Source organism: Nelusetta ayraudi, unplaced genomic scaffold (genome assembly GCF_046127955.1).
Source record: "Nelusetta ayraudi isolate G7.1 ecotype Tasmania unplaced genomic scaffold, CSIRO-AGI_Nayr_v1 ptg000042l, whole genome shotgun sequence".
NCBI lineage: Eukaryota > Metazoa > Chordata > Actinopteri > Tetraodontiformes > Monacanthidae > Nelusetta > Nelusetta ayraudi.
In genome coordinates this window covers 6,505,001-6,517,178 of record NW_027466092.1, presented here as the reverse complement: position 1 = coordinate 6,517,178, position 12,178 = coordinate 6,505,001, and the positions used below count along the sequence as shown (strand labels likewise).

General features: G+C 51.6%; 2 protein-coding genes across 3 annotated transcripts in view; both read right to left on the bottom strand.

The window, feature by feature from the left end:
• Positions 1-12,178, bottom strand: part of LOC142893398 (equilibrative nucleoside transporter 2-like) — a 279,352-nt gene that overhangs the window by 181,486 nt on the left and 85,688 nt on the right. The gene's annotated exons all lie outside the window — the stretch shown is intronic.
• Positions 1-12,178, bottom strand: part of LOC142893397 (mitogen-activated protein kinase kinase kinase 11) — a 395,948-nt gene that overhangs the window by 357,298 nt on the left and 26,472 nt on the right. The window contains exons 4-10 of one of the 2 annotated variants that reach the window (XM_076033946.1): positions 11,283-11,458; positions 10,258-10,504; positions 8,230-8,346; positions 5,807-5,978; positions 5,453-5,562; positions 4,607-5,230; positions 853-1,464 (exon numbers count right to left, since the gene is read on the bottom strand). In XM_076033946.1, the coding sequence (XP_075890061.1) occupies positions 884-1,464; positions 4,607-5,230; positions 5,453-5,562; positions 5,807-5,978; positions 8,230-8,346; positions 10,258-10,504; positions 11,283-11,458 (2,027 nt within the window). In that variant the 3' untranslated portion in view covers positions 853-883. Of the gene's footprint in view, positions 1-139; positions 1,465-4,606; positions 5,231-5,452; positions 5,563-5,806; positions 5,979-8,229; positions 8,347-10,257; positions 10,505-11,282; positions 11,459-12,178 lie in introns of those variants that run through there. The other variant, XM_076033945.1, reaches the window with a different exon arrangement.

The following is a 12,178-nucleotide window of genomic DNA, read 5'->3' as shown; positions in this document are numbered from 1 at the left end:
TCCCAGGGAATGCGAGCGGAATGTTATCAGCCTCCGAGTGGAATGCCCGGCTTGCGGCTTTGTCTTGCCTCCGCACGAGGGACCCCGAGCGCTCTCTCCCACAATGCAACAGGCAGACAAACACACACAGACACACACACACACGCACACACACACACAAAAACAAAAACAGCCGAGCTCTTTTGTGGCGCGGCGGCGTCTAGACGAGGCCGCAGCGCCACGCGCGGACGTCTCCGCCTCTCGCGCGGCGCCGCCAGGCTGATTTGCACGACTCTTCCCTGTGCACCAGATTAACCATTCAAGGAGCCTGGAAAAGAAATATATACCCTTAAAAAACAAAACAAAATAAAATAAAACACCTCGCAAAAATTAAGGCACTCCAATTTTTTTTTTTTTTTTTTTCCCATTGTCCTGAATGCTTTGAGTCTGCAGCAGAGAGGTAGAGGCAGATGAAGCTGTGCAAGTCGCCTGATCCACCTCTGCATTGTCACAATGCTTTGAAGGGAGGGAGGTGGGGGGGCAGTCAGATGGAATCTGGAGATGGGACAACCGATCCGTGCTCGGCTCCTTTCAAAGTGCTGGAGAAACAGAGAAAAGAGAGCGAGACTGGCACCAGCTGCTGTCCCACAATCCCGAGTGGCACCTTTTCTTCTTCCTCTTCTTCTTAAATCGGCGGCTTCCTGGATTTCCGAGGCGTCGGAGAACAGACAGAGTTGCAAACGAAACGGCCGATGCTCGGCGGGTTGTGCGTTTAAAAAAAGATTCCAAAAATCCCTCCCCCAGAGATGTGGGGGGAGGGTGTGTGTGTGTGTGTGTGTGTGTGTGTGTGTGTGTGTTCGCGGGGGTCGGCACAGAGTCGCGTGAGAGCGGCGGCTCTGGCGGCTCAGAAGCGGTCGTCCCGGAGCTGCGTCGGGGGCCTGAAGGGCCTCAGCCCCAGCGTCCGGCGGGGGTGGGCTCGCTCCCGGGCGCCTTCCTGCGCCCAGCCCAGGTCAATGAGCGGCGAGTCGGCCGCCACGCGCACAGAGGGCAGCGTGGGCGAGCCGTTGGCGGAGCAGGGGGCCGAGCGGGAGGTGGGGAAGGGGGGCGCAAAGAAGGGGTCGAAGGGCGAGGCGGCGTCCGGGCAGGCCGACGGGTCGGCCTTGAGGGCGAACGGGTCGCAGTCGGGCGAGGGGAAGGGGTCGCAGCTGTGGAAGGGGTTGGTGGGGGAGGGCTGGTAGCCCAGCGGGGGGCCGCCGGGGCTGCGGCCGCCCGAGGAGGAGCCCGCCCCGGCGCCACCGCCGGCCGAGACGAAGCTCCACGGGTCGATGCGGGAGCGCACCGGGGAGGGGCGGGGCCGCGGGATGACGCTGACCTCCAGCCGCCGGGTTTTGGGGCTCCAGAGGGCGGCGTTGGGGTGCAGCGAGCAGGGGACCGACGGCTTGTCGTCCGGGTCCTGCGTGTCCTGGCACAGCGGCAGGTCCAGAGCTGCGGGAGACGGAGAGACAGTCACTCAAAATAAATACATTTATAACGGTGTACACTCACAGTACAATAAAAGTCATTTGGTTTTTCTACCCGTAGAACGGTCTTCAGTATATATAGTATATACATATGGCAAGGTATATGTACTGTGTTTCTAAGGAAGCCCAGTGTGGACAATCCGACCTGCCTGACGGCGTGTTTCATAATTAGGGCGACTGATTGCGTCCTCAAATAAACCAACGAAGAAGAAGGTGAACGACCTATCCGGGTTTGGGGGTGCGCAGGCCACTGTAGTTCACAGGCAAGCTCAGGAGAGGTAGGAAAGAGGGGCAGTGAAAGAGCGCTGCAATCTAAAATCTGACCACCCGATGTCGCCGTTTCCTCTCAAAATCTCCAAATATTACAAAAGTGTCCTTTGATTGATCTGAAAATGACTCTCAACCCCCCCCCCCCCTGCACGACCCCACTCTTTCCTTTCACGCACTCTGCGGCTCCGTCGAACCTTCACAGTGAAACGGACGCCGACCAGAACACGAGAGCAGGACATCGCGGCGGTGAAGACAAAGACGGAGCGACAGCACGCGGAACTGACAAAAATTAGTGCAAATTTAAACTGAGGGCAAAGCGACAACAGACAGTTCGCCGACTGAACTCAGAATAGATCAGCTGGGGCGTGAGCACTGGCAGGTCCCAACTGCGGTGCATCTGCCAAGACACGGAACAGTCAGGAATCACGTGAGAACAGCCTGAACACACACACGCGCACACACGCACACACGCGCACGCGCACACGCACACACCCTTGTGGCAGCTGGTCTGTGCGAGTGAGTCACCGCAGTCAAGAAACGCAATACAATGCTGCGCAACACTCGCAGCTTAATTACATTTTAGCTTTTTGTCTTGGTCGTCGTCGGTTTGACATTTCTTGTTGTTTTTTTCTATTTTTTTCCCGGCTGTAATGTAATGCACGCGTGCGCTCGGCAAGATTACGGCTGTTAGCGGCCAAACCGTCTTCGCTCGGCACCGGGGGCGGGGGGGGGGGGGGGGGGGGGGGGGGGCTCAGCTCTAAGAAGCTCTCTGTGGAGAATCCATGGCTTTGTGAGTCAAACGGAGCAGATATAGAGTGTGAAATGTTACCATAGGGCTCTCTTTAAGCGCTCGGAAAAAAATAAATAAATAAAGAAGCCCACTCGCTCTAAAAACAAGCGACGCTCACGCCTCCGTCATTACGCTGCTTAACTGTGTCAGTGGTTCTAAGTGATGAGTATTAGTCTCCAGGGTGTGTGTGTGTGTGTGTGTGTGTGTGTGTGTGTGTGTGTTTAGGGGGGGGCGGAATTGACTGTAAATTAAAGCGTCGCCGATACTCAGGTCGCGTCCACGTTAGCATGACGCTGACATGAATTACAACAAAGTGCAAATGCGCGTGTGAATTTTTCACATGGAATTATTTGCATCCCCACCCCCCCCACGCCCCCGGCTGTGATTCCTTTTCATACACTGTGCGCGCATCTTTTCACACAGGCCACACCTCCATGCAGAAATGCTATCAAACCTGGGGAGAAAAAAAAGAAAAAAAAGAAAAGAAAACTCTGGAGCTGCGGCCGAAGTTTTGCACTGCTGTACGAGGCGTCCAGGGAGACACGGTGGAGGCAGCCGGACAGATTATTCAAATCCAGCACTTCCTGCCTGCGCGACCTCGGCGGCGCCGCCGCTTGTTTCGGATTCATCTTCAGCAAAAAGGAAGCTCTGACTTGAAAAGAAGGGGAGCGCGGACGCAGAGGATTGGATGCTAGCTTTGCTTTGCTAGTATTAGAGGGGGGCCTGCTGTTACCTGAGATATGCAAATGGACGCCGAGAGGCTTTGATGTAAATGAAAAAGCCCGCCGTAGCGCTGGAGCTTCTCTGGCGCGGCGAAGACCTGGCTAAGAAAAAAGGCGCCATAATAGTGATGGAAAAAGCGGCGGGCAGACGGGTGCATTGAGATGAGGAAGAGGTTCATTATTCAACGTAAAAAAAATTGGATCCAATTACAAAAAAAGAAAAATAGCCAGACATGCTGAGGGCTCCGGTGGAAAGGCAGATGAATGGTGGAGATAAATTAAAAACAGCATCATGGATCCAATCTGGAGAGTGGAGTGTGGTTTTCAACAGGGCCACACTTTAGAGGAGCACTTTCAGAAAACTGGGAGACAAACGGCAGGAAGGGAAACAGCAGGAGCCGAGATGGCCGGCTATGGAAATACTCCAACTCCGACTCTCCTATCATGATGCAACTTGATGGAGGTCCACACCACCGGAGCTTCCCAAATCTGAATGCTTAAATATTGCGAGTGTAGAACGGCGGAAGAGTGACTACGTCAACATCAACCTACCTCAGGATGGAGAGAGAACAAAAATGTGTGTCGGCGGGAGCCAACATTAAAGGTCCAGTGTGTAAAACTTTAAGGAAGCCTGGTATTTAAGGCAGCCTGCCTGACAGCAGGTTTGGTATTTAGGGCACCGTCAGACAGGCTTCCTTAAAATATGGCAGCTAACAAGGAGCGAGACCTTTATTGCTCCGTGTATATTCTCATGTCTATGACAACCATTCTGAAGGTAGCAAAAACAACCTACTTTTATTGTACTGCCAGTATACACTTTTATTGATGTATTTATAGGCACCTTGTTCAGCTCTGCTAGCTAGGTAGCTAAAATGGTCGTCGCTACAGTGCTGCATTTTAAGCAGACACTGTGTGTCCAGAAACTCCCTAAAGTCTTTCTTTTATTGCTTGTGCCTGCTCCACTTTTCGGAAAACCAGCCCTTTGTGATGTCACAGGAGGCTGCCAACAGAGGGATCTACATTTGTGTTTTTAGATGACTAACCCTACAGGATGCCCCACTGGGATCCAGTTTTATACCAATTGCAATTAACATTCTGAACTCTGAACATTGAGGGTGAAGCATGGCCTTTGTGTTTGTCTGAATGCGTTTCTGTCCGGATGTAGAACTATGTTGTGTTCTAATATTGGCACCTCTACCAGCTGCAGTGAAAATAAACTCCATCAGCTTGGCTGTGTGTGCATTAAAAAGAATCAGAGTCAGAATCTGAGTGGAAAAGAAAGAGAGCGGACTGGATGTTGAAGGACAGAACACCAGAGGACTGACCGAGTTGGGAGCCGTGCAGGCCTTGGCTCGACCTCCTCCGCCTCTCACTCTTGTGCTCCAGCGGCTCGCTGGCCAGCTCCCCGTTACTCCAGAGGGAGCTGAGGGCCCACTCCCCCGGGCTGGCGCTGCCGTGCTGCAGGGGGCTCCGTTGGCTCTGGGGGCTGTGCAGCGCCTGCGGCGTCCGGCGGCCGCTCCTCTCGCGGGGATTAGGCGGCGGCGGCGTCAGGGGCATGGGCCTCAGAGCCGGGGGCTGCAGGTTGATGTCCAACAGCGGCCTGGGGAGCTGCTCCGAGGTGGAGAACGTGATGAGATCGTCCACCACCGCGGGGTCCGGGAGGAGGGGGGGCTTGGGGGTGGAGATTTCAGGTTCGGAGGGGGTGCGGTCCCCCAGGGAGGACGGGTGAGTTCGCGGGGGCACCCTGGGAGGGAAATCCAGACAGCGGCCGAGTCCGACCGAGGCCAGGAGGGAGCCGCCGGCCAGCAGGGCCCGGTGGGTGCCCTTGACCAGGCCGCCCAGGGAACCCCTCTCAGGCCTGGGGGAGCCGGCGGGAGAGGAACTCCCCTCCTCGCTGCCCGAGTCTCGCTGAGGTAGAGGAAGCCGCAGGTTGTCCTTCACAGAGGAGCCTGCCGAGAGAGGGGGGGGGAGAGAGAGAGAGAGAGAGAGAGAGTGAGAGAGAGAGAGAGACATTCCTCCTTTACATTTGGAAGAAAGAAAGAAAAAACACTCAGGAAGAAAAGAGAGGGGGTGTTCATTATTTATTTAGCTTTTATTCATAATTCACACTGCGGCGGGTGGGGGAACTCCGACAGAGACTAATGGAAGAGGTGGCGCTTGGCGAGCGGTACCGTTCTGAGCAGGGTGGGCCGGCGACGAGGGTCGGTATTCCTCAAAGTCGTCCTTGGTCCCCCCGTTCTCATTGATGTCCGACTCCAGGAGCTTGGCCCGCATCGACAAACTGGAGAGAGGCCCACAGAGGAGACAGAAGAAGGAGGATGAGGAGGAGGAGTAGATGAAGAAGAAGAAGAAGAAGAAGAAGAAGAAGAAGAAGAAATTTTATTTATATACAGTCACACTTTTCCTAAAAACTCAAAGACATTTTACAAATAGAGAAAACAGTGGTAGAGCAGAAACCTAACAGTGAACTGACAGTGAAGCACAATGATAGCAGGCTAAAAGACATTTGGACCGACGGACGTCACCTGTTTTCCTGGGGACTCAGGCGCAGCACCTTCGGACTTTTAGGACTTTTGGGGCTCTGGGGCCTCCAGTGGGGGGTCAACCTCAGGTCCCCATTGGCATGCTTATGAGACGAGGCGTCTAAGGCCCAGGCGTGGCTCAAAGCAAACGTCCTGCTGTTGTCGCTCGGACTGACTGCAGGAAAAAACAACGCGGAGGAAGACAGAAGAACGCACGCAGTCAGGAGCCGCTTAGCATGCGCTGCAAGTTTAGCAGAAGGTAAACAAGACTTTCCACCAAGACTCTGAGATCCATGAAAACTCAAAGTGTTTTTCCCCCCTCGGAATTTTAGGCCCTGATTAAAAGTCATACAATGCGCACCGTTTGATTTCTTTTGCTTGCTCCACTTTTCAGAGGGTGCGAGCAAAAGCAGTCCAGTCCTTGATGATGTCACTAAGGGCAATTATTACATTTCCAACGCTCCTGTCAACAAGCCCAAAATCTCCCAGAAACCCCCTCATGGCTTCCTTGTGTATTTCTCCAGTCTAGCAAAGCTTGCGTTCATGCTACGCTTATGTTGTTGTTTTTTCGCTCCCGGATGTAAACACAGGGCTAAGGATGCTGATTTCTGGCGCTCTATTGTTTTTTTGTAACATAATCAATCATGCAAGGTCGACTCACAGCAGTCTAGGATCAAAATACATGCAGCAGGACCTTTTAACAGTGCTGATCTGAGCAGATAACGCAAACAAAGGCCTGAAATTCTTTCATGCAGAAAAGAAAGTGGCTCAATCTGTCATTTCTAGTTTGTTTTTGAACTGAAAGATTGTTTTTCCCTCCTTCACTTTTGATCTTCTTCACGTCCTTTTTTCAGAAGTCATATTTCTTTCAGTCACATACATACTTGTTTTTGCGGGCTTGCAAAAGAAATCAATGGAATTCAAAACGGGGTCGGAGACATTTGGAATGATTCTAAAAAACATACACGTCGTGCTTTGTTAAGGAAACCCTCAGAGGTCCATTAGCAGTCTGAACCAAATCTATTAACATGCGTTTTGCAGTGAATGAGTGAAGAATCGGCAAGCAGAAGACGTCATTCATTCATTCATTCATTCATGAGCGGCAGAAACTTCCAGTGACAACCTTCCCCTGCCGCCTTGCTTGGTGCTGCACTGCAACACCATCTCACCAAACAATGAAGCAGACTGACTATTCTGACACAACCAGGAGCTGGAGAGACTAACAGCAGCCGAGTCTGATCGTAGGAGGTCGTGTGTGAAATTTGTTTTTGTTTTTCCAGTATGTTTTTTTTTTCCTTTTTTTTTTTTGAGGGTTGGGGGGGGCACAGATCTCTGCAGTCACCCTGACAAAAAGGCGTGTGTGCGGCAGGTGCACGCGCCCGCAAAAAGAAAAAGAAAATCCAGTGAAGACGTTGCGGGCCCCTCGCTCTCACAAACTCACTGACACTGGCACAGTCACTTGTGCAGGCAAACGCTCCATTCGCCGCAACATCCACGCCTTCGTGTCGATCCTCCCGGCGCCCGGCGTAATTGTTCTGAAATAATCCCCCCCCGCCCGTCTGTTGGTTGCTACCACCACAAATTTCCTTTTGGCTTCTTTTTGTTAAGTCGCCCTGCAACTTGGCGGGGGGGGGGGGGTTCGCGGGGCGTTTGTCCGAGAGCCTGATAAGCGGAGGAGCCGCTGTAAATCTGCTGCGGCCCCTCCGCTGCCCTTTTCCCTCTTTGTTGCAGCCCAGGATCTCTCCTCCCTGCTCATTTTTAATTCAGCAAAGCCGCATCGTCCCCGCCGCACGCATGTGAGAGTCCTGCGGCGCCTCCTTGCGCTGGAAAATGCAGCTCAATGGCTCCCCCCGCTGCTGGAGGAGAAAACTGCAGGCGCGGAGAGGGGAGGGAAAAAAAAAGAGAAAGAAAAAGAGGCCGAGGAGCACTGAGAGGAAGTCAGATAATATTTGGACTGGAACAGGCTGTTGAAAAGGGAAAAGGGAAAAGGGTGTGTGTCTGTGTGTGTGTGTGTGTGTGTGTGTGTGTGTGTGTGTGTGTGTGTGTGTGTGTGTGTGAGAGAGAGAGAGGCAGAGAAAGCCGTAAAGCCGGGAGGATGGGGGGCAGGGGGGTGGGGGTGGGGGTGGGAGAGAGAGAGAGAGAGAGAGAGAGAGCGAGAGAGAGAGGGGGCCCACGGGGAAACAGGGGAAGACAAAAAAGATGAGTGGGTGGCTGGGAGCGCCATGAAAAGAGAGAATTTGGAATCCGAGCGAAATAATGTTGCAACACGGCGCTTTGTTGTGCACGCGAGGCGGCAACAGGAGCCCACGCTCGCTCGCTCGCTTGCTCTCTCTCACTCTCTCTCTCCCTCTCCTTTTCCTGTAACGTCTCCGAGTAGCACCCGTTTACCTGCGGACGGGCGCGTTTATTTGACCGGCTGCACTCACGTTGGATGGCGCGGAAGCGCGGGCCAAAGGAGGGCGAGGAGCCCGAGCCCAGGTCGGGAGAGTTGCGCCTCTTCTCCAGGCCCGGCGACGCCTGCACCGTGATCTTGTGGATGAAATCTGCAGGCAGGAGCACACACACACACACACACACACACACACACACACACACACACACACACACACACACACACACACACACACACACACACACACACACACACACACACACACACACACACACAGCAGATGTTAGACCACCTGGGTGTTCAGGCGACAACACAAACTGTCCCTCCTTGCTCAATTTCATTTTCGTACATTTGAGAGTTGCCAGTTTGTTTGTTTTTTTTTGCTTGTTTTTTTTTTTCAAAAAAGTTTCTTTGTTTCGCTCTGAAGCACAGATTTTATTGCTGGCCAAAATTCAGCAGTTACACGGTCTCTGTGTTCAGTGAGAACAGGAATATTCACAGAAACTACATATTACATTTTTTGGGGGGAGCGGAATTTTTGAAAAAAAAAATTGGCTTGCCAAGGATAAACACATGCTGTTGCTGTTGTTTCAGACAAGCGCTGCTATTTAAGCCGCTAACTGAAGCAGTTCGGGCCAAACAGGCCTTTAAAGAGACATGGCGTGTTCTAAAACGTCAGGTGTCACAAAGTGAACATTTTCGATTTTCCTCAGAGATCTTTGAAAAATGAAAGAGAAAACCAGGAAGAAGAGCTACACAGCTACTCTATTCAACAAGCTAACAATGCTAATTACACAACTGACCCAGGGTGACATTGTGAAATTTAAAGAAACCGTAAAATAACATTGTTGCAATAATGGTTTGGCTCACTGGTTCACTTTGTGACAATAATTGAAGCATTTATTAAACTTAAAACTTAAGGCAAATGATAGTTTGCATCACCAATTAACAGCATCTTCTGTCACAGCGGAGAACTTTTCAGAATCAACTCATTCAACCATTAAGAGCACCACAAAACACTTATCAAGACATGAGCCAAGCTCTCCAGCAATTAGCCACTATTAGCCAATATTAGCACATTCCATCGGCAGCAGGCTACTCACTGCTCTGAGAGACAAAGCAAAGGCTGCGCAGCTCAACATTAGCGTCTTCGCTAACATTTTCCGCGACCGATTCGCTGACCCAAACAATTCTGAGGACGTTCAGTTGAAGGGATCCAAAGCAAACGCAGACAAAGTGGGCGTAAATGCAGAGGTTTGGTTCTATATTCGACTTTTTTTTCCGTGCAGATCTCCAAACACCGCCTGTGGAGTGCAAACACATCCAGTTTCAAATGCTAAATCCAGCCTGAGCTTTGTTCTGATTTAAATGCACCTTGCGAGAACGTGGGATCAACATAAACCTGCCCCGTGGGTGCAGACAGTGCAAACATGAAACAGGCAATACATCACAATATTGATTCTAATATATAATATAATGTAATGGAGGAAAGTGAGAGGCCGACTGCAGTGTGTCCATGGGCAGGAAGTGTTGAGGCGTGGCCGCCGGCTCACTCTCCCCTCTCATCAACTGCCCACCCCTGCCCCCCCCCACCACCACCACCACCACCACCCCGCTTCCACCACCACATCACCGCCCTGCTGCTGCTGCTGCTGGGAAAAACCTAGCCACACACACACACACACACACACACACACAGTCTCTCTCTCCCAGTGCATTCACGCATGCTTGCTCAGCCCAAAATACACACGTTGGAAAACAGCGGATGTAAACTGCAGGACGCCACCTTCTTGTTGTTACGGGTGTATTTTTTGCCCTGACTGTCTGTTCCTACCGTTCTATTTCTTAGCCAGACACACAGTCACAGTAAAGGTGAGGGGAGATGATCACTTAGCTAAAGACTTCTGCAGGTCACAGAGGCTGTTAGGTCCAACAGTTGCATCATAATACTGTCTTCCTGGCTTCCTTTTCCGGCTCCTCTGGTATTTTTATATTTCATTTTATTTTTCTGAACCAAACAGCCTGCAAGCGAAACAGGCCAGACGGCGGGATGGACGCGTACCTTGGGGCATGCTGATCTTCTCCCCGTTCTTGCTCTTGAGCTTGTGCTTCTTGAAGGTGCCCTTCCTCTTCTTGACGTTGGGCTTCTCCTGGTTCTGGTTCAGGTGCAGGATGAGGAGGCTGAGCTCGCGCTCAAACACGTCCTGCTCCCACTGGGCCAGCTGCTGCTCGCGCTGCCGCAGGAACTCCTCGTGGGACTTCTGCTCCAGCGCCGCCTGCTTCAGCTCCTCCTCGCGGCATCGCAGCTCCTGGCGGGGGGGAAGGGGGGGGAGGAGGTGAGGTGAGTCGAGGTGCAGGCGCACCTGGACCAAGCAAGACTTGCGCGCATCAGCTTTCACAAAGTTCCAGAGCAAGTGGCGTGGAAATCAAACCCAAACGCTGAAGCCACTAGCTTATAACTTATAGCATGTTTTGGCTACAGCCAAACATCTCAGCTCGCCGTATATTTACGTTTTAGAGCAATGGGTGTCAATGTAAGTACGTCCTCTAAGGATCTCTGTGCAGCTTGAATAAGGTCCAGACAGACAGACAGGCAGACTTTATTGATCCCAAATGTGGAAACCCTATAGCTTGAATAAGATATGACAGACAGACAGACAGACAGACAGACAGACAGATAGATAGACAGATAGAAATTTGGAAACCCTACTGTTGCAGCACTAAAAAAAAACAGCAATACAAATTACACATCTATAATCACATAAAAAAGTATTAAGTGAATTAAATTTCATTAACGTAATCAATTATTATTATTATTATTATTATTATTATTATTATTATTATTATTATTATTATTATAATATTTTAATACCCTTTTTATGGAGAAATGCGCATGTACAGTATGCCAGTACTGATTGTTTGCATCAACACACTGGATCAGATCCCATGAAGTTGTCCTTTTTTTTTGTTTTTAGCAGCAACATCACCTATTGTTTATTCACCAATTCTGGAGATTTTCTTTCAGTGAAACACAAAGTCCCACCAGCTCAACACGTTAAAACAGTGGTAGGGTTCCCGGCGCTTCACCTTCTCTTTGGCCCGAAGCACGTCGAACATGTCCTGGATCTCGACCTTCCAGTCGTCCTGCAGGGAGTGAAAGGATTCCTGCGGCATCTCCTCCTTCACCTGCTGCTCCAGGGCTGTCAGCTGGGTCAGGATGGAGCCAAAGTTGGGCCTGCGGTGGGGGTCCTGGTCCCAGCACTCTGTCACACGGGCAGCAGACGAGAGCCAAGAGGTCAGGGAGGTCCAACCCGGCCCCTCATCTCACAGTGAGGAGGGAGAGCGAGAGAGACAGAGACAGAGAGAGAGAGAGAGAGACAGAGAGAGAGAGAGACAGAGAGAGAGAGAGAGAGAGAGAGGAGGCTCGCAGCAGACAAAGCCGACAAGCAAACGCTCGCGTGTTGATAGAGACTGGCTGCGTTTTTTTGGGGGGGAATTTTTTTTGTTTTTGAAGCAGCGTCTCCAGCGCAGTTTCACTTCTTTCAGCAAATCTGAAAGGAGGAAGTCACTCGCTGATTTACTAAATTCTTCATGCAGACACGCATTTTTGCGAAAACCGCGTCATCACCTGACCGACACGTCGGTTGGCGACTGCCCAGCGCTCCCAATTCCAGATAGGCGAACGAGCGAGCGGCTAGCAGGAAGGAGCGGCGGGCGTCTGCGCCTGCTTACGCAACCTGCACCGGCAGAGGAGTCGGGCGCCCCGCCGTCGCTGTAATTTCTATTTACACACGCGGCACTCGAGGCACTTGCGCGGGACCATTCCAGTGTCAAGCTGATCACTTATTCAAAGCGCTGCGCTTAATTAACTGGCTGTGGGGGGTTTCGCATAAATTTTCCCGTGCCACTCGGGGCGCTACAAGAGCATCAAAAAAACCAATCCGGTAATTAATTAATCCTCCAAGGCGGCTATCAGTGGCTTT